At 35.8% G+C, this 19,267-nt stretch overlaps 3 protein-coding genes across 11 annotated transcripts in view; all 3 read right to left on the reverse strand.

Moving 5' to 3' along the window:
* Positions 1–3: 3 nt before the first annotated feature.
* On the reverse strand, positions 4–7,689 carry hdhd2 (haloacid dehalogenase-like hydrolase domain containing 2). Of its 3 annotated transcripts, none has more exons than XM_074618821.1 (9): positions 7,556–7,689; positions 5,528–5,637; positions 5,259–5,361; positions 5,036–5,141; positions 4,051–4,135; positions 3,495–3,660; positions 3,186–3,236; positions 2,665–2,728; positions 4–1,771 (listed from the first exon to the last, which is right to left on the reverse strand). In XM_074618821.1, exons 2-9 carry the CDS (start codon positions 5,626–5,628, stop codon positions 1,668–1,670), a joined length of 780 nt encoding a protein of 259 aa, XP_074474922.1. In that variant the 5' UTR covers positions 5,629–5,637; positions 7,556–7,689; the 3' UTR covers positions 4–1,667. The 3 variants fall into 3 exon arrangements, with proteins under 3 accessions (XP_074474922.1, XP_074474923.1, XP_074474921.1); XM_074618822.1 differs by having other exon boundaries at positions 7,582–7,682; XM_074618820.1 differs by having other exon boundaries at positions 7,464–7,577.
* A 2,899-nt stretch (positions 7,690–10,588) lies between these two features.
* ier3ip1 (immediate early response 3 interacting protein 1) lies at positions 10,589–13,103 on the reverse strand. Its single transcript, XM_074618824.1, has 3 exons — positions 12,925–13,103; positions 12,154–12,255; positions 10,589–11,534 (listed from the first exon to the last, which is right to left on the reverse strand). The coding sequence occupies exons 1-3, from the start codon at positions 13,013–13,015 to the stop codon at positions 11,479–11,481; spliced, it is 249 nt and encodes an 82-aa protein (XP_074474925.1). The 5' UTR covers positions 13,016–13,103; the 3' UTR covers positions 10,589–11,478.
* Positions 13,104–15,242: 2,139 nt separating this feature from the next.
* Positions 15,243–19,267, reverse strand: part of skor2 (SKI family transcriptional corepressor 2) — a 121,800-nt gene continuing 117,775 nt past the window's right edge. For 5 of the 7 annotated variants that reach the window (XM_074616842.1, XM_074616838.1, XM_074616839.1 and 2 more), the window contains 5 exons: positions 19,165–19,236; positions 18,939–19,037; positions 18,634–18,701; positions 17,312–17,375; positions 15,243–16,077 (listed from right to left, as the gene is read on the reverse strand). In XM_074616842.1, the coding sequence (XP_074472943.1) occupies positions 17,319–17,375; positions 18,634–18,701; positions 18,939–19,037; positions 19,165–19,236 (296 nt within the window). In that variant the 3' untranslated portion in view covers positions 15,243–16,077; positions 17,312–17,318. The remainder of the gene's footprint in view (positions 16,078–17,311; positions 17,376–18,633; positions 18,702–18,938; positions 19,038–19,164; positions 19,237–19,267) is intronic. The other 2 variants (XM_074616843.1, XM_074616841.1) reach the window with 1 other exon arrangement.

Below are 19,267 nucleotides of genomic sequence, written 5' to 3' on the forward strand. Positions count from 1 at the left end.
ATATTTTTTTTATTTGAACTTATCTTTATTCATTATGCTATAATCACAAAATGTGTTATTGTGGCAACATATGGTGGGTACTCCTGAAATACATGCTTTCATTTTAACATTCTATACTTGAGAAAGTAGTCCCACACTCAAATAGACATTTTTATGTAATTGTATCCTTTCAATCTTAGCATTGTGAGTCAGATTTACAGGATTTTTAAAAAGTAGTACAATTGCATATTGATAGTTGTGACTGCTCCACCACTTATTAGACCTGTCTGTCATGATACATAACATCCAATTCATCACATGTACCTGTAAAGTTTGCTATGACATACTATATTTATGGCATTTTTATAAAAACACATTTCATAGCATGCTATACTATGGCATTTAACATACTATACTATGACCCGATAAGAATCAGCTTTAATGGCCAACTTTGTATTACGCAGCCTTTCTTAATTTAGTTTATGTATAAAATCATAAATACAATTAAATAATAAACAATACCTGCTGAATATTTTTTATTCAAACTTCTATTCATATATTACGACATAATGACAAAACATTTGTTATTGTCTCACTTTTTTTAAACATTCTGGCCTTTAGAAAGTAGTGCTCCACACAAAGAGAATTTTTTGTGTAAATGTCTTTTCGATCTTGGCATGGTCAGTCAGATTTACATGATTACAGGACAATGGTTATTTATTCAGGCTGAGCGGATGAAGGGAATAATTCAATAACTTCTTTCCCTCCACTGTTAAAACACCTAATAGTCTATAGCAGGGGTGCCCAATACGTCGATTGCGATCTACCGGTCGATCGCAAAGGTAGTGTGGGTAGGGTTATTGCATGGCATTAAAAAAAAATTAAAAATTAAAAAAATAGACGTCAGCCTATCAGAGCAGATTGAGAACTGTCTGTCAGAGTTTGACAGACGCTTTCAAGACTTTGTTTTACTGGAGCCAGTCGCTACATTCATGTGCTACCCTTTTCGGGAAGATGCTGAGGCTGATTCACTTGCATCAAAAATTGCAACACTGTTTCACCTGAACTCATCTGGAGTGGAGGATGAGATTTTGACACTACAAGCTGACATTCAGCTTAAGTCCAGGGCTCTTGGACAGTTCTGGAACTTACTCACAGAGGAAAAGTACCTCAACATGAGGAAATGTGCTACCTCCTTGACTGCATTATTCGGCTCCACTTATTTATGCGAGTCAGCCTTTTCCCACATGAAGATTATTAAGTCCAAATACAGTTCCACCTTGACTGATGATCATTTGGAAGTGTACTTGAGGCTGGCTATCAGCAGCTACTGTCCGGACTATGCATCCCTGGCTGATTCCATTCAGTGCAAGTCATCAGAGTAAGGTAATGACAAAAAATGTACAGAGTTATATTGTACAATATGGGTTCATGCAGTTATGCAAGGTACACCAACATATATTGTACATATAAAGAATACTCAATATATTTACAAATAAATATATGTTTTGCATTTTTATAGTAGGTAGATCATTTTGACTTGGTCATTTTATAAGTAGCTCGCATGCTGAAAAAGTGTGTGCACCCCTGGTCTATAGTATTGATAACTGGCGGCAAGTGTGTTTTCTGCTGCAAATGACAGATTCTACAAGAAAGAGAAACTTTTGAATTCTGTTGTTACTTTGAGCTCATAGCAGGTTCTTCAGGATGTGTTCGACAGCTTCTAGGAAACTGTCACATGTCAGGTGGGGAGGAGGGTTTATTTTTTTCTCATCTCCTTCTCTGTATTTACCTGACAGGAGAGAAGGTGGAATATCATCAATAATACAAAACAACAATAATCACAATAAAGGGTGTCCGCAGGGTCTTAAAAAGTATTACAAGTTGATAGATACATTTTACGACTATTAAAGACCTTAAACATTATTAAATAGTCTTAAACACCATTTTCCGCGATTTTTTTCTTTTTTTCGACATACTATGATGTTTTTTTAACTTTTTTTTGACACTATACTATGACTTTGTTTTTTACTTTTTTGTCGACATGCTGTACTATGACGTTTTTTCAACATATTATACTATGACTTTTTTTGTGTATCGTATGTCTAAAAAAACGTCATTGTATAGTATGTTGAACAAAAAAGTCATAGTATAGTATGTCGAGGAAAAGGCATAGTATAGTATGTTGAAAAAGTAAAAAAAAAAAAGTCAAAGTATAGTATGTCGAGAAAAAGTCATAGTATAGTATGTTGAAAAAAAAGTCAGTATAGTTTGTTGAAAAAAAAGTCATAGTATAATATGTGGAAAAAAAGTCAGTTTAATATGTGGAAACGGAGTCATAGTATAATGTTTTGAAAAAAAGTCCTAAAAAGACATAGTATAGTATGTCAAAAGAAGTCATTGTATATTATGTTGGAAAAAAAAGTCATTAAAAAAAAGTCAGTAAAATATGTTGAAAAAAGTTTATTGTGTTGAAAAAATGTTAAAAATTGTCATAGTATTTATGGAATGCATGATGATGATGAAGAAAAATCGAGAGATGAGGTGGAGTAAAAGACAAAAATTTTAAATTGACAATTCCTGGTCACTGTGCAGCAGTCAGCTGCTGTCAGGTAAGTTTAGGTAGAGACAGAGGAAGGAAGAACTGGAAGGATAAGTGAAACTGTTGGAGAAGTTTTTTCTTACCGGTTCGAACCAGAATTCCCAACATTCCTGCATTCTGAGCCCCGCCCACATCATCTCTGGCATCCTATGGGAAAACAGCAACAGGACACAAACCACCGCAAACCAACTTTTAATGAAGTGTACACACGTTACTACACTCATGTTCACAGGCTGCTGTAGAAAACATCTAATATATGTTATACATTGTTTACAACAGATTTCTACATAATCAAATTTGACCATATTTGGGGTGGAAGTTCCAAAAGATACACATTGTCTACAAGCTGATTTGTGTTTTTAAACAAATAGTGAAAATTGAGATATGTTCTAAAAAGAATTGTCATTGAACATCATATGATATTTCAAAATAAAGTTCTATTTGGAGTGACAGATCTCAGGTTTGATTCCCAACAACAGCCCACTCTCTGCGGCCTTGTGTATAGAAATGAGCCACTCCAGTCTATTATGAGCCTCTCCATTAAGTGTTGAAAATGAATTTAATGAACTTGCTGTTAATGAATCACAATTGACAATATACTTACATCGCCTATCATGACAGCTTCATTGGGGCTACATCCCAAATCAGACAGAGCCTAGTTGAAGGAAAAATTAAATGACGAGAGGCTAATCATTTCATAACCATGAAATCTATTCAGACAATACCAAAAAAAAAAAAAAAAAATACAGAAATATGACTTATAGTTGGTCAAAAAATTATTATAGAAGAGCATCTAGCCCATTAAACATTTGATTTCAAGTAACAAAGTGTTTCAAATGCTTGTGATAAATACAAAAGCCTCTTTTTTACTTGAGTTAAAAGGTGGAAACACGTAAAAACATAAATTTCTAACCTGTGTGAAAAAAGTCTTTTCCGGCTTTCCCACCACAGTAGCTTTACAGTCTGTGGCGTACTCAAGTCCCGTCACAAAGGGCCCGGGGCCGAGGGCCAAACCATCCTGACGTTTGTAGTACCGAGCCTTATGGATGGCGATGAGAGGCGCTCCGTCCAGAATCATTCTTGGGAGAAATATAATAATGAATACATGATTAACAGGCTTTGCTTTAATGTATTTATCAAAAATAATATCCAGGAAAAAGAAGGTAAAGTACTAAAGTCAAGATGTACTGCATGAGGAGGTAAGTTCTATCAATGATTCTGCAATTTCAACAGGTCAAAAAGCAAGATAAGCCAAAGGTCATAGATGACTGAGACCGAGGATATAAAAAGCAGAGCAGGAAAAAACAAAAAAGTCAATTAAAAACTTTATTTGGGTTTTTCATACTAGCAAGAAAAACAAGACCGTTACATAATCTGACCAGTTACGTAACCTGCCAGGACAACATTTCAATAACTTGAACTCAAATGTTCAGTGATCCACTGAAGAATGTGTCTGAAGAATTTACTACCTGAAAGCCTTGTTGAGTGTTTGGTAGTTAAAGTGATCAGGAGCGAGTCCGATGACGACGGCGTTAGGCTCTGATGTGTCAATACCTGGAAATGGAAAGACGTGCATACAGTAGTATTAGCCAGTTTTAGAGAGCGGTAACATACAGTTTTTGACCACACTTAAAGCAGCACTAGGTGAGATTAGAGCAAATATGATTTTAAAAAGTTATTTTTGTAAAACGGTCTCTATATCCTGACAGTAGTGCATGAGACTGATCATCTGAAAAAGAATCAAGTGCCTTTGTGTCCTCCGGAGCTCCTAATGGCATCTGCAAGATTTCACAGACCGGAGGAAAACAACCAATCAGAGCCGAGCTGGAGCCTTGCCGTCTCTGAGCAGCTGTCAATCACTCGCAAACTCCGATCAAACTGTCAAACTAGGCAGCGCTGATCAAATACGAATCAATATTATGTTACTGCACAGTACACTACAAGATGTTTCTGAAAACAACAGCCAACAGGAACGCTCTCTCTGAAATGACCTGTGATTGGCCAAAGTCTCCCGTCACGTGCTAGATTTTTTAAAGCCCGAAAACAGAGCCATGAAGAGGTTCAGAAGTCTAGTTTTCTAGCAAGCTACTGGGTCTGTTGTACAAAATATACTTTGCGTTCAAATTAAATGTTTTTCTTTTAAACACGTCGGATCTCTTTAATCTTTGCTTGGACCGCAACCCGTAGCATGTCTAACTGCACACATTGTACATGGAAGCCTCAGCTTGGTTCATAGGATTGCCTTCACAATAACTAAAGAGTGATTTTTTATTTTCAGGTTGTTGGATTTGGTTGCTGGTGAGCTGCAAAAGAAATAAAAATGGAAGAAAAAGAAATGTAAAGAAAAACAATTCATCTTCAAATTGAAGCATGGTCTCTCCTGCTCTCTCACACACACACACACACACACACACACACACACACACACACACACACACACACACACCTCCATACCCGTAAAGTCTTCCAGTGCGTTGTCCTCCACCAGCAGCAGCGGTCTGTGTTGTTTCTGCTCTAACAAACTCCTCGCTGCACTCAGTGAAGTGAAGATCTCTTTTTCCTGAAGTCAGGAAAAAAAAGGCGAAACTCCAGACGTCACAAACCAAAAAAAAAACCACTTCAAGTGTTTACAGTAAAAACATCTGCACTGAATTAAATATGGCTTTGGATGTTTTACCTGGAGGTCGAAGTTGAGACTTCGCAGTCGTTCCAGTAAGTTCCTCTTGCTCTCCTTTGTTGTGTTGGTCACAAACTTCACAGCTACAGACGCCTGCCTCAACCTGACAGCACCGAAAAACACAAACATCTTGCGATTAAAAGCGAATTTAGAATTCATATGAATCTATAATATAACATCTGTTAGCTTCATCATCATTGTTCATTTCTGTTTCACTCATGCAGACTCTCCATTATGTTTCTGTCCCCGGTTTGGGGGCTGTTTCCCACCTCTTCAGGGCGTCCTGCGCCCCGGGCACTGCTGTGTCTTCTATATGTAAAGTTCCACTCAGGTCGATGAGCACGGCCTTCAGAGCCCGTCTGCCCGCCATGCTGGAGACCTGCAGAGGACGACATAGTGAATGGGACTAGACGTTCCGGAAAAATGTTTTGTAGCTTGTAGAGATGCCAGCGGCATGTGGGCATGATGACACAGATGTCCTGCTCTGGACCCTAAGTCGGTTAGTTGTCAATTATTAAATTAATCGCCAGCTATTTTGATAAGCGATTAAATCGGTTTGAGTAATTTTTTTTTAAGAAAAATAGTAAAATCTTGATTCCAACAGTGAACATTTTCTGGTTTCTTTTCTCCTATATGACAGTAAACTGAATATCTTTGGACAAAACAAGACATTTGATCGCGTCATCTTGGGCTTTGGGAAACACTGATCAACATTTTTCACCATTTTTCTGACATTTAATAGACCAAACTAATTACTAATCAATAAGTAAATCAACAGATTAATCGATAATGAAAAAAACTGTTACTTGTAGCCCTACATACAATCCATAATATAAGAGGTTTTGCTACACTGTTTATAGAAAAAAAATCAACTTATACATACAGGTACATACATGAAAAGAGTAATAATAATCCTCCTTGTCATTCGGTTCATGCACTTTTACTTTCACTTACTTTGAATGAACATAAAACAGCCAGAAACCTGCAGCCACCATGTCTGCTGTTAGATAAGAGCTGCTTGTAGTGCAACCTCCGGTTAGGATTCCCTAAACTGCTAAATACAACCGAGGTCCGCTGTAAATGGAGCTTTACTCAGTTTTAAAAAAGCTTATTCTTTCATAATAATGTATTATTTTAGAGATTATACATTCATAATCATAAATCACATATTGATCAGATTACTGCGTTGTTCAAACCTACATCAGGACCAACTGAGAGGATTATTGACCGGTTTGTCCCCAGAAGTGATGGCTTCCTGCCTCCACTACAGATTTTGAGATTGTATTTTACTGCTATTTGACTGTGTGATCCCCTATTATTTAGACCTGCTTGGATTTCTGTCATGTAGTTATCAATGCGAGGGTACAATTAATGCTCTTAATACCCACCCAAGATAGCTTAAACACACACACACACGCAGCCTGTAGGTCATGTATCTATTATTTGTATTTAGCCCAACTAATAACAGGAAACCGTGCTGTGAGGAAAGAGCCAAGCTGAGAATGAGCTTATTTTTCTGCATGTGGTGGGGATGTTAAAAGGGAAATGTATTTTGATTTCAGCATTTAATATATAATAATAAAGCTGCAGTGGGTAGAAATGTTGCAAATTTGATTTAAAAGTAGTAGTCAGCAGTCCATGAGACAGGTAATCTGAAAAAAAATCATGTGCCTCTATGTCCTCCGGTGCTCCTAATGGCATCTGCAAGATTTCACAGACCGGAGGAAAACAACCAATCAGAGCCGAGCTGGAGCCTTGCCATCTCTGAGCAGCTGTCAATCACTCGCGAACTCCGATCAAACGATCCAACTAGGCAGCGCTGATCAAATCTGAATCAATATTCTTTTGGTACCCGGCAGCAATGTTGAGATCAGTTGAGGAAATACCAAGCACCGCCCACCAGCCTCAGCAAACTCTCATTATACAGCTAAACAGTTCACTACAAGATGTTTCTGGAAACAACAGCCAATAGGAACGCTCTGTGGCTTCTTGACCTTGACACATTTCTTGTTGTTTTTTTCATTGACTGGATTTAGGGCAGTTTTATATATGTGCAAATAAAAAAAATAAGTGTAACCAATAACATGAACTGTAAGTGCCCCAGTAAACCATGCCAGATATCCCAGCATGCCTATACCAGCATGGAGCACCTGGATGACATGCAGCCATGGTTACTGTCATTAGTGACACCTGTGCAACACTTACAAGTTTCATTTACACACTGAGAGGCTTCAATGCTGACACAAAATGTTGCCCTTTTAAATGCACAAACGGCATAATAAGTGAATAAAGTCTACCTGTTCAGGAAGGCAGCACAGCTAACCTTTTGCAGCAGCACCTTTTCCTTTCCTCCTCCTCCTCCTCCTCCTCCTGCTGCTGCTGCTGCTTCCTGTTGACGTTTTCTTCTTCGCTGGTGTAAAGTTGGTTTTGGTCTCTGCTGCCACCTGTAGCTCAGACACCTGTATTTTTTAAAGTATTTTATGTTTTTGCTTTTTTGAAGAAACATTATTTAATAACACCCTCTTTTCGACACCCCCCTCTCCTCTCTCTTGTATTACATAATTATACAATTATTTTTTTTATATATTTACTGTATTGTTTTTGTTGTTATTATATATATATTGTCCTAATTGTTTGTTATCACTATTATGTAGTCATATTAGTTCTTTATATTAATCTTGTCTCTGGGTGGAGGCTTCAGATAAGCCCAGTGTTTTTTTTGCCTCTTCCTGCATTGTATATTATTTTTTATTTTTTTTGTTATGTTGTATAGTCTTAAATTATGCAAAATAAATAAACAAATAAACATATTTTTTTCAATGTATTTGTTCTAATCAGATAAGAGGGTTATCCTTAGTCAGCTCAGACACCGCACTTTTTAAATTCCTGTATTTTTATTATTATTTTTTTTTGTATATACTTTATTTTTTCCCTTTTTTCAAGGCTGTTTTCATATATGCAATCCACTGTTCGTAATTACAACAGTCTATAAACCACCTTTTAAGTAGATGATATTACAGACATATCCATCAAGTAACACTAGAGAGAAACAACCTCAACATAATAGTTTATTGAGAACAGGACCTCCAAATTTTGGGGAATTATTATACCTAGATATTTTAATTCACTACATTCCCACTTAAAATTATATTTTCTCTTAAACTCATAATTAATTGGCTCTCCTATTAACAATGCTTCTGTTTTATTAATATTTATATATTATATATACTATATTTTTCTATTTCTTCCATAAATACTGATACGGATTTTTTTATATTTATATTTGTTATTTCCTGTATTTTTTAAAGTATTTTATGTTTTGTTTTTTTCCTTTTATGGAGAACATTATTTAATAACACCCTCTTTTGGACATCACTCTCTCCTCTCTCTATTATTATATATTTGTTTCAATGTATTTGTTCTAATCAGATAAGAGGGTTATCCTTAGACACTTAATCATTCATTAGAATAATAAAAAAAAAAAAAAACATATGCATCCCATCTCACTAACAACCACCAGATGTATCGCATTAGTGGGTCTTTTAGGGCATTCAGATTTAATATGGGGGGGAGGTATTATCAAACCGATAAAAACCTTCTCTCTGCATGATGCCAGACACTGATCAAATCCTCTTTTCATATCTCCAGTGAATAACACTGTTTCCCAATGTTGTTTTTTAGTTTTGTCTTTTACTGCACACATATTGTGCAGCTCATCAACTGTGAAAAACATGATGTTGGAAAAATAATCTCACATTATAAATGTCTTTGTTCAGACAAAATATCTAAATCACTATCATCTTTTAAATCCTAATTTTATTTGTTTTTTTGTTTTCTTTTATTAACATCTTTTATTTTTTTTCTCTCTTTTGGTGCTTTCTAAAAAGCCTCTTATCTTTGTCTCATTTCCACAATTGTGTGTTAGTAAATAACATTGATCATTTTGATGTATTTTTTTATTTATTTCAATATTTTTCTAAATTTGAACTAGCAGCTATCTCTATTGTTCTGATGGACATACGTTCAGGGTGTAAAGTCTCAAACGATTAGGCTTATTTTTTTTTCTTTAAATTGTAATAGATGTATCCCATAGCCACTGTACATATCAATTATTAAAAATAGAGTTGATTTCCAGTTTTCAAATGCTGCTGAGCTAGTCTTGTTGTAGTTAAACACATTCCCCCAAAGTATGGAGGTTAAATTACTTGATGAATAAATAAATGTCATTAAATGTAGCAAAAATAATATTAAAAATAAATTTAGCCATTCACGTTGAGTGACAGCCCCCTAATTTCATAATGAGGCAGAAATGTATAAAAACATATATAAAGAATAATAATACTAATATAGAAATAAATAAGTTTGGAGAAATAAATAAGGGGTGAAATGCAAAGGGAAATTGTGCATAAATAAATTAATAAGTAAATGCATAAATAAAGAAATAAATGCATACATTTAAAAATTAATATAAAAAAATAAGTGCAAAAATAAAAATAAAAATAAATAAATGACTAAATAAAAATATACATTTAAAAATTAATACAAATAAATAAATAAATGGAAAAATTAGCCAGAAGAGTAAATAAATAAGGGAACTAATACAAAGATCAATAAAGAAGCAAATTAAAACGGAAGTATCAATTTATGACACATTTTATCAATTAATTAATGGCTACATTTAATGACATTTATTTATCCAGCCATTTACTTAGTTTTGATTTTGGTCGTTTCCATCTTCCATAGCAAAAAGGAAAAAAATGTACTCAATCAAAACACATTCTAAAGATTTATCATTGAGAAGCCAGACACCCAAACACCAACCATCCTGACCTGTGAAGTGCAGATACATATTCATGTATGATCGCTTACAGATTTCACTGTGAACGCACGGCTAAACTCGGACTAATCACAGATCAAAGTGGCTTTACAACGCAAATCTGCCTGATAAACATATGCTTCTAATTCCAGCAGATCCCCACTCACTCCCCCTCCCACGTATTTAGAATCAAAACTACAGTAGTGTTAATAAAAATATTTGTGGAGCTTAGCGGGGGAGGAAACGGTGATAATTCACAACATACGGGGATTATTAACGAAGTGGAGCGGGGATGGATGGACAAACATGTAGTGGAGACAAATATGTCAATATTTACATACAGTATACTGCAGTATCTTACTCAAGTAAAAGTACTGTTATTTACCCATGTTTTGCTCAAGTGTAAGTAAAAGTACTGCTGTAAAATGCATTTTGATAACAATAAAGAGGGGGTCTTTTGAAATGTACTCTGGCTAAAGTGGCTTTTTTAATATTAAAAAGACAATATAAAGAATTTCATCAAATTGACTAATACATTTATTTAAAAGACAATAAACAGTTTGTGTAAACGGTACAAAGGTGCATTGTTTTGAGCCGTGTTAGGCAATATTGCTTCAACCGAATTCTCGCAGATGGATAAATCCCAAAACACTTTTACACATCAATAAGAAGATATAACTGAGACTGACAATCAGTCTAAGTTTTGTAAATTGCCCTTATGAAACACCAAGTAGGTTGTGGATCAGACGGTCACAAATGTCTCTTCTCCAGCAAAATAGTCATAAAAAAGACGCTTTGTGTAACTTTCATCTGGTTTTGGAAACTCTAAAAAAGAAATATAAGAAACAAAAATGTAAATAAAAAAAGACAGCTATAGCCCAGGATAGAAACATAATAGCATATAATAAATATTTATATTGTCCAGCCTTACTGTTGACAACACTCTTTTAACACAGTTCTCATTTGTAACAACATGATAAAATAAATGACACATATCATTAAATCATCATCGTGTCTCAATGTGTAAAAACGAGGACAAATATGAGGCACAAAACAAAAGTTTTGGAAGACGAGAGAATCATCATCAAGTGTAGTGTTACGGCGAAGAACTATTTTCATTTCGGCATTTTTGAGTCACACTGACAAGCAGGTTAGGTAAGGTTAGGGTTAGTCCTGGTGTTAGGTCCATACCAGCCATATATCCGACCAGTGACGGGATGTGAAATAGTGATTTTTAAGTTTTCCTATTTCCATGCCAGCCCCAGGGGCAAACCTTTCCAGCCTGCTGATCACTGGCAAAGGCAGAGGTCTCTGTATGAGGGATATTTCTGTCTGTGTGTTTGTGGTTGTTCCTTGTCACATGTCTGGTCCTCTGGCTTCACTTTGGTGTTCGGTGTACCGCTGTCAACCAAACAGTAACAACAGGACGATGCAGGCCATATTCACTATTATCAAAGGCACTGTGGAAAGAAAAAAAAAAAAAAAAAGGAATGAGCAAATTTTAAAATCCTCAACCTCTAAAATACTAGGACCGACTGTCAAACTTCAGCACTTTTTAGGATACTGAGCAAAATGCATCTGTGGCACAGAGAATCAAAAACTTTGCTAAGTTTACATATTCTATGATTAGATATTTCCTGCTTTAAAACAACACTTTAGTTGATTTTATATTGTTTTTATTTATGAACGGTATCGATGGTCAGTCAGTCATTCATCGGAATATCTGAAACTTTAAAAGGATACCCAGCCTGTAATCTGTTATATTTTATAGAAATATGCTTTTACGTTGCTGATGTGCATGAGTAGAGTTTTATGTAGCTGAGCTATTTTATAAGAATCTTAGAGAGGAAATGATTGGCGTATACAGTTTATTTTATTTCATTTTGCATTCCACATCAGTTTTTTTTTTACAACAATAGCAAGACAAAATCATGGTTGTCCTTTGATTTAGATTTTTTTTTCTCAAATCCCACAATTTATTTTTCCTCCCTCTGTATTCATGTTTCTAACATAGCAAGGTGGAACTAACCATTTGGCATTATGTGTATGTGTATGTGTATATGAGCATTTCTTTCCAACCTCTCATGACAGTCCGGACCGAGCGGATGAGGGTGAGGACCTGGGCTTTGATTCCTGGATCATCCCCAAAACCTCCAACTCCCTGGTCAACCCCAAAGCCGACTGGAGACAGGAGAGAGAAGAGGTCAACAGGGAGGAGAAAAGGGGTGGAAGTAAGGCAAGGTAAGGCAGCTTTACTTGTATAGCACATTTCAGTAACAGGGCAATTGAAAGTGCTTTACATAAACATTGAAAAACAATGCGACAAAGTGCAAAAGAACATTAAGACATAAAAAAACATTAAAGATTAGAAAATAAAAACAATCTATAAAATAAAAGCTATGGGATCGAAGCTAAAATAGAATAAAACACACAAGAGTAAACGTTTTAGTGCAGTATAAGATCATTATCTGGTTTAATAAAAGAGCAGCAGCAAATAGGAAAGTTTTAAGCTTTGATTTAAAAGAACTAAGAGTTGGAGTTTGTCCTGCAGTTTTCTGGGAGCTTGTTCCAAAAAGCAAACAGGGGGGTAGCAAAGCAACTGGTTAGAGGAGAAAAGATAACAAACCTGTTTGTATAGTAGCTCTAAGAATGGACAAATTATCTTATGCCACACTGAACATGTCTCTCTAATGAACCAACCTCAAATCTCTCCCTAAAAATCTCAACATGAGTCTGTTCAGTGTAGTACAGCTAACAGTGTAGTAAGGTTACACACGTAGCGTGGGTTTATACATCCTTATTTCATCACATATATGATGCACGTTGTATAAAATGTGGTAGAGTACTTACACTTGCTGAGGAATCTTTCCTCATGCAACACAGCGACTGCATTTGTGCACAAAATAGCGGTCTGGATGAGAGAGTAGAGTGTAAACGCCATGCTGGCAACTTCTTCTTCTTCTTCTACTCCTCCTCCTCCTTCGTCCACCACGCCCAGAGATACAGATGCCGTAAACAGGCAGCGGAGGTCGTGCAACAGAAGTAAAGGACTGCTACGTGGTCTCATGTAAGGGCTTTCTATTTCTATTTGTTCATTCAAATGTAGCAACAATAATATTAAAAATAAATGTAGCCATTCACGTTCAGTGACAGCCCCCCCCTTTCATAATGAGGCAGAAATGCATACAGAAATGTATAAAGAATAATAATACTAAATAATAATAATAATACAGAAATAAATAGGTTTGGAGAAATAAATAAGGGGTGAAATGCAAATGGAAAATTGTGCATAAATAAATTAATAATTAAATGCATAAATAAAGAAATAAATGCATACATTTAAAAATGAATATAAAATAAAGAAATAAAAATAAGTGCAAAATAAATAAATAAAAATAAATGCAAAAATAAATGACTAAATAAAAATAAATACATTTAAAAATTAATAAAAGTAAATAGATAAATAGATAAAAGGGGAAATTAGCTAGAAGAGTAAATAAATAAGGGAATTAATCCAAAGATAAATAAATAAAGAAGCAAATTAAAACTGAAGTATCAATTTATGTCATATTTTATCATTTAATCAATGGCTACATTTATTTTTAATATTATTTTGCTACATTTAATGACATTTATTTATCCAGTCATTTATTTATTTTTGGTAGTTTCCATTTTCCATAACAAAAAGGAAAAATTGTACTCAATCAAAACACATTCTAAAGATTTATCACGCATTTACAAAACATTTAAAAAATAAATAAATAAATACAAAAATAAAAAATAAAAATAAAAGTAAACAATTATGCGGGACTCAGGTCTTTTTTTTAAATTATAAAAAAGGCACATTTATTTAAATGTATGTTTTTTTTCTTTTTTTTCTTCTTGTGAACATTGACTTTTAAAGCCATAATACAAAAATTTAAATAAATAAAAACAAATGTCTAAATGTCTAAATATCGAATGTTTTCATAGACCTATTTTCTTATCATGATCAACTGACCATTGCTGTGACGTCTCTTTCCAATATTTCATTTGTATGAACTGTAGCCTATTTGTGTCTTTATTTTACCAATCCATGCGTTTTGTATTATATTTATTTATATTCTTAATTTGTGAGGTGTGATGACTTATTAGCATGAAACTAAAAATGATTTCATTACCACAAACAGAAAATAGGCCTAATGAGAAACCACATCCTGGTTATTGTATAGACTTTTAATTTACACATAAATAGTAGAGAAACTACAAGAACATATTTAAATACATCTGCATTAACAGTTTATAATGATAACGTTTCTCTCGGTAAATGACAACTTTATCCATTCATTCATTGCATTCTATAAACAAGGTGGGTGAGTTCTCATTTTTATTCTCTCGGACATGACTTTGACTGCAACATCATCATCATCAACAACATGTTCCTTTCTTTTTTATTTTAACATTATAATAAATTATATTTTCACAATCAGGGTCTTAGGCCCTGGTACTCAAATAAATAAACAAACAAACAAACACATATAGATAGACTGACTGTGAGGTTCAGTATTCCCACTATGACATTTTATACAGTCAGGTGGAATCATTTACAGGTAAGATATACAACACTGACAAACATCAGTCTTTTGCTCCTCGTGGCCCGGACTCTCATTTGGAGAGAAAACAAGTACACATAATAAATAAAAAATATGGATGGAGGGTAAAAAGTGTCTTCGGGGTGCCTTTGAGCAAATTATTCTCCAGCTGTTCGATATGAAATGACCAGTATAAGACTGTTTCCTAACTATATACTGTGACACAGGATGTTGTTTTGAGGTAACTCTTCCTGTATGAATAAAAACATGTATAATCAGTGCAGCATCATCTGCATTGAACATAATACTGTATTTTTGTTTTGTTTTGTACACTCAGAAATCACTCCCAAATACTAAAACTATGGGTACAAACTGTTCTGCCAGTGTACAGTTACCTTAAAGCGTCAACCCTTTTTGTGATACCACCCTGTATTAATACTGGTCTCATTGCATCTTTAGGTGTAAAACCCAAAACACCAATACTTCAGTCATTCCCCCCCCCCCCTTTTAGTTTGTTCTTTATCTGGCATATTCAAGTTAGAGATATCTAACGGACTAAACATGTATGGGTTTATCAAGTCACCACCAACATGTGACCTCTTCAGTGATGACCATGTTGATAATCGATGGTGATGGTGATTTGGTCAATAAACACAACTGGACATGATGAGGAGAATCCCTTTGGGATCAAATGTTGCCAGTACATAAAGGTTGGTTTGTTTGTTCCTCTTTAGGGTCCCCATTTGGTGACACCACAGCAACAACAATGATAACAACAGCAACAGTCTTAGTGTGAAGTTCGTCCTCATCCACAGTCTGGTGTATGTACAGTTGGGCCAGCAGCAGTCAATGACACATCAGTCTTACTGTATCTATGACTCTCTCCTCTTCATCTTTTAAGAGCTCGAAAAAGTTCAGAGTTTTCTGACAAAGTTTTCTACCTCCCTGGTGGTCTTCAACAGCCCTAAAATTCACAAAAGATGAGAAAGGTTGTGGTTGCTTTGGTCCGGGTTGGGTAAAGCTATGAGTCTGACTGCCAGCGCAGCAATAAGGAAAGAGCAGGAGTCGTTCGGTTTCCCCCGTTGTCGTCAGTTTGTGCCCATTTCAGTTCAGTCAGTTTTGGGAAATAAACTGGACGCAGGGAAAAAGGAAACAGCGTGCTACCCCACTGCAGTACAAACTGGTCCAAATGGGTTTTTACCAGACAGAGTTTAAGTGCGGGGCTATTATCAGAGGCAGACAAAAAACACTGTCCAAGGAAAACTTAAGAAATGTATTTATATATATATATATATAGTGTCATATTCCTTTTTGTTTGTGTCTCTCTCCTATATTTCTCTGCCAGTCTTAGTGTTTGTTTCTTCTTCTTCTTGGGACATTCACAGAAATCCAGGTAGCTTCTTCCTCTCACATGGGACTTTATTGACTCAGCCTGTGACAATAAACAAACCAACATTAGCGTCATGTCCTGGTTTAGCGTTTTTCAAAGACTATTAGACTTAATAGTCTGTTACAGTGGGTCCAGAGGCCAGTGTTAAGGGTAACCTAGTGAAAGTCACTGTGAAATAACATGCTTTACCACTGTAGCTATCAGATGGCTGAGGGTGCTGGACCAGGAAAACTAATTGTCAATCAAGTTAAAGGGACTGTATGTAAGTTTTTTACATGTATAAAATCACACTAATTTTTATTGAAAATTTGTGAACCGGTTGTAACCTAACCGGAAAAATTAGACCTTCCGCAACTTTTTGAGTTTCCTCTATCAGCCTGTGGACTGCTTTTAATGTGAAGAATGTGGGATGTTTTCTCCGGGAAAACCCAACGGATGTGATGCTTGCGAGTGCCTTTACTTTCTTCAACTCTGCTTTCAGGGTTAAAAGTGTGCAACGATAGCGAACGTTCAGTTAGAAATGGAGTTCACTAACGCCAACAAACGACCAGCCCCCACCACGACTCACACTTCGACACAAACTCCACGGAAGTACAAAAAAAAAAAAGTTATATCTAGTGAAGCCCGTCTGGCAAAACAGGAATGTGATCGACGTCGGGGGGGAAAACTAGGATCAACATCGGCCAGGACCTTTGTTGGGTTTTGGGTATCAAAACGGACCCCAAGCTGGCAAAATTCCTATTGGACACGTATGCTAACATTAGTGCCAAGCATGTGGACTATATAATGATATTGTGATTTTAGTGGTCAATCACTCTCAGTCTAATGTGTGTGCCGCCTCACTGTTTTGACTGATGTACGCTCGCGTTTACGTAGCGCGAGCACAAGCGTGAGCAACAGAACGCTGACTGTTGTAAATTGTCGTTAACAAGCAATTTCTGATTCTTACATCTAGCCCCTTTAAACCAAAAAAGTAACTGAATTTCACAATTTGCCATTAAATCCCCACCTTACGGCAAAGAAAAAACAGTTTAATTTGCAGAAAGTGCATATGTATCCCTGGTCTGGCTGCAAAACCAAATCCAGGCTAAATGTTGTCTAGCTTCCAAAAAAAACTATTACAACTATTTCAAAGGCAATTAAACCTTGCTGAACTTATTCTAGCTGCTTTGTGTTAAAAATAATTAAATTTGTATATCCTCATCTGACATCTACCATGTTGAAATATTTTCTATTAATAAGCTGCATTATCAAATTAATTAAAAAAAACAGTCACCTTTTAGCTATTTGTTGAGATGGGAGCTGATCTTTTCTTTTCGGATGATGTTTGCGTAGGGAATCTGAAAGACACAAAAAGAGACAAATGGTAGATTAATCCTGAACAGACAAGATTTGGACACATACTGTATACGCACATATTAAAGTTTTCTTTATATATACTGTACAGTACAGTATATAGTCTTGATACAGCCTTGTAAACCGTAAGATTAAACATCCCCCCAATCATTGTTCGCCACAGCCAAACACTATAAGCATTTGACTTATATGACTTGTGTTTAACTTCCATGCAAAATGGCTTTTTAGTTTTAAAATAATGCATTATGTGAGGCTTAACACTATTTTGTCTAAATTATTTTATGAAAAGAAACATGTTACTGTGAATAATATCAAGATTTCATCACGCTGATACTTTAAGAAAGGGAAATACAAAATTCTGGGCGAGACGTGTAAAGTTTAGGCGTGATATTCAATCAAAATTCTAAAACATGTTGCAGCAACATAAATCTGAAATTTTGTTGGAGTTCATTTGAATGTCTGAGTGAAATGAATGTGTCATTACTCTCAGACAGATCCATCTGCTGGTTCCAGACACATTAGTCAATTTTGAATGTTTTTTTTTTTTTTTTCGTGCGTGTGCACTTCAGTGTGCACGTGCACGCTTATAAATGAGCTTGAATGCCTTGTTCGGTCGCCTGCCTTTGCGGTTGCATGACTGCAGCGCCGTGCTCTTGTGTGTGCGTGCGGGGGTTTGCGATCATGTGCATGCGAGCGTGTGCAGTTGTTGCATGTGTCAGAACGCAAAAGACAAACACCGTCTGTCAGCCTGTCTGCCAGCTGCTCCGGTGATTGATGTGGACGGAAACACTCAGACGGCTGCAGAGGAACTTCTCACCCATGAAAGACAAACTAGATGATTGGCTCCGTCTTTTGACGGACAAATAAGCAATAGGAGAAGTGTCCACTTGAGTCCTATCGATGGCTTTATCTATTCTAAATTTAATCTAGCTTTCAAGACGTGGCTTAGGATTTCATATGTATTACAGTATACCGTAGTTGTGGTGTTAATTGGGTTCTTATTGTCACATTTCATCTTGCATTTTCCTCTTTTCCTGTTAAAATTGTGTAACTATATTTTACTGCAAAGTGCTTCATAATTAGTCTTAATTATATTCCTTCTGAAAACCATTACCCGAGATTGTTTTTCAAAGCGAACAGTGAAGCTTTTTTTTTAAATTCACGCATCTATAAAAGGGTGTTTTATTTGTCTTTTAAAGGCGTAGCAGTGTTGAGCACTGATTGTGTCATTAGGAATCTCACCATCTGTAACTGTTGGACCATCTCTTCTCTGTAGGCGAGCTCTCGTTTCATCTGGTCTTGGAAATTATCTGAAAATTAGCGTGAGAATCTATGATTAGCCTGAGAAGTAGTAGTAGTACAATTTGAGTAGCTGCATCAAGTAGTTATTATAATACAGCTGGTGAAGGGAAAAAGGGGAAAAGAGAGACAAAGGTACAGAGGAGAAAATGGAAAAAGAACTTCAGAAAGACAGAAGAGGAGAAGTTGCCCTTCAGAGTATGAAAAAGGAAAAAGCGAGGCGAGTTAAAAAAAAAAAAGTGACTTACGAAAGACAGGAAATGGCGAGGTGCCCTTCAGAGCGTGAAACTCTTGTTCCAGTCTCCTCCTGAAGTCGATCTGCTCCAGCAGAACCTTCTGGAGCTCCTCTGCAGGAGCAGGAAGGAGGAGAAATTAAAATATGAGGGGAGAAAGAGAAGACCGTTAGAAATAAAATACATCTTTATTAATTCTATGGTCAATCCATCTGAGAGGAGTGCGACTCAAATGAACAACCTTTACCTTTCTCCATGTTCTCGACGTCCTTCTTTAGCGGCGCAGGAGAGGCAGCACCTTGGCTTTGATCACCTGAAAACATAAAGCGACATCATTTCAGATT

The sequence above is a fragment of the Sebastes fasciatus genome, chromosome 19 (assembly GCF_043250625.1).
Source record: "Sebastes fasciatus isolate fSebFas1 chromosome 19, fSebFas1.pri, whole genome shotgun sequence".
Lineage (NCBI taxonomy): Eukaryota > Metazoa > Chordata > Actinopteri > Perciformes > Sebastidae > Sebastes > Sebastes fasciatus.

What these genes read in the sequence shown, in the direction of transcription:
- ier3ip1 (XM_074618824.1), bottom strand. Translation starts at nt 13,015, where the DNA reads ATGGCGTTTACACTCTACTCTCTCATCCAGACCGCTATTTTGTGCACA. An exon ending in GGAAAGATTCCTCAGCAAGT is followed by an intron (nt 12,256 to 12,924) that starts GTAAGTACTCTA and finishes TCCTGTCTCCAG; the next exon opens with TCGGCTTTGGGGTTGACCAG. An exon ending in GGTCCGGACTGTCATGAGAG is followed by an intron (nt 11,535 to 12,153) that starts GTTGGAAAGAAA and finishes TTCTTTCCACAG; the next exon opens with TGCCTTTGATAATAGTGAAT.
- hdhd2 (XM_074618820.1), bottom strand. An exon ending in GCGCAGGACGCCCTGAAGAG is followed by an intron (nt 5,362 to 5,527) that starts GTGGGAAACAGC and finishes CGGTGCTGTCAG; the next exon opens with GTTGAGGCAGGCGTCTGTAG. An exon ending in ACACTCAACAAGGCTTTCAG is followed by an intron (nt 3,661 to 4,050) that starts GTAGTAAATTCT and finishes ATTTCTCCCAAG; the next exon opens with AATGATTCTGGACGGAGCGC.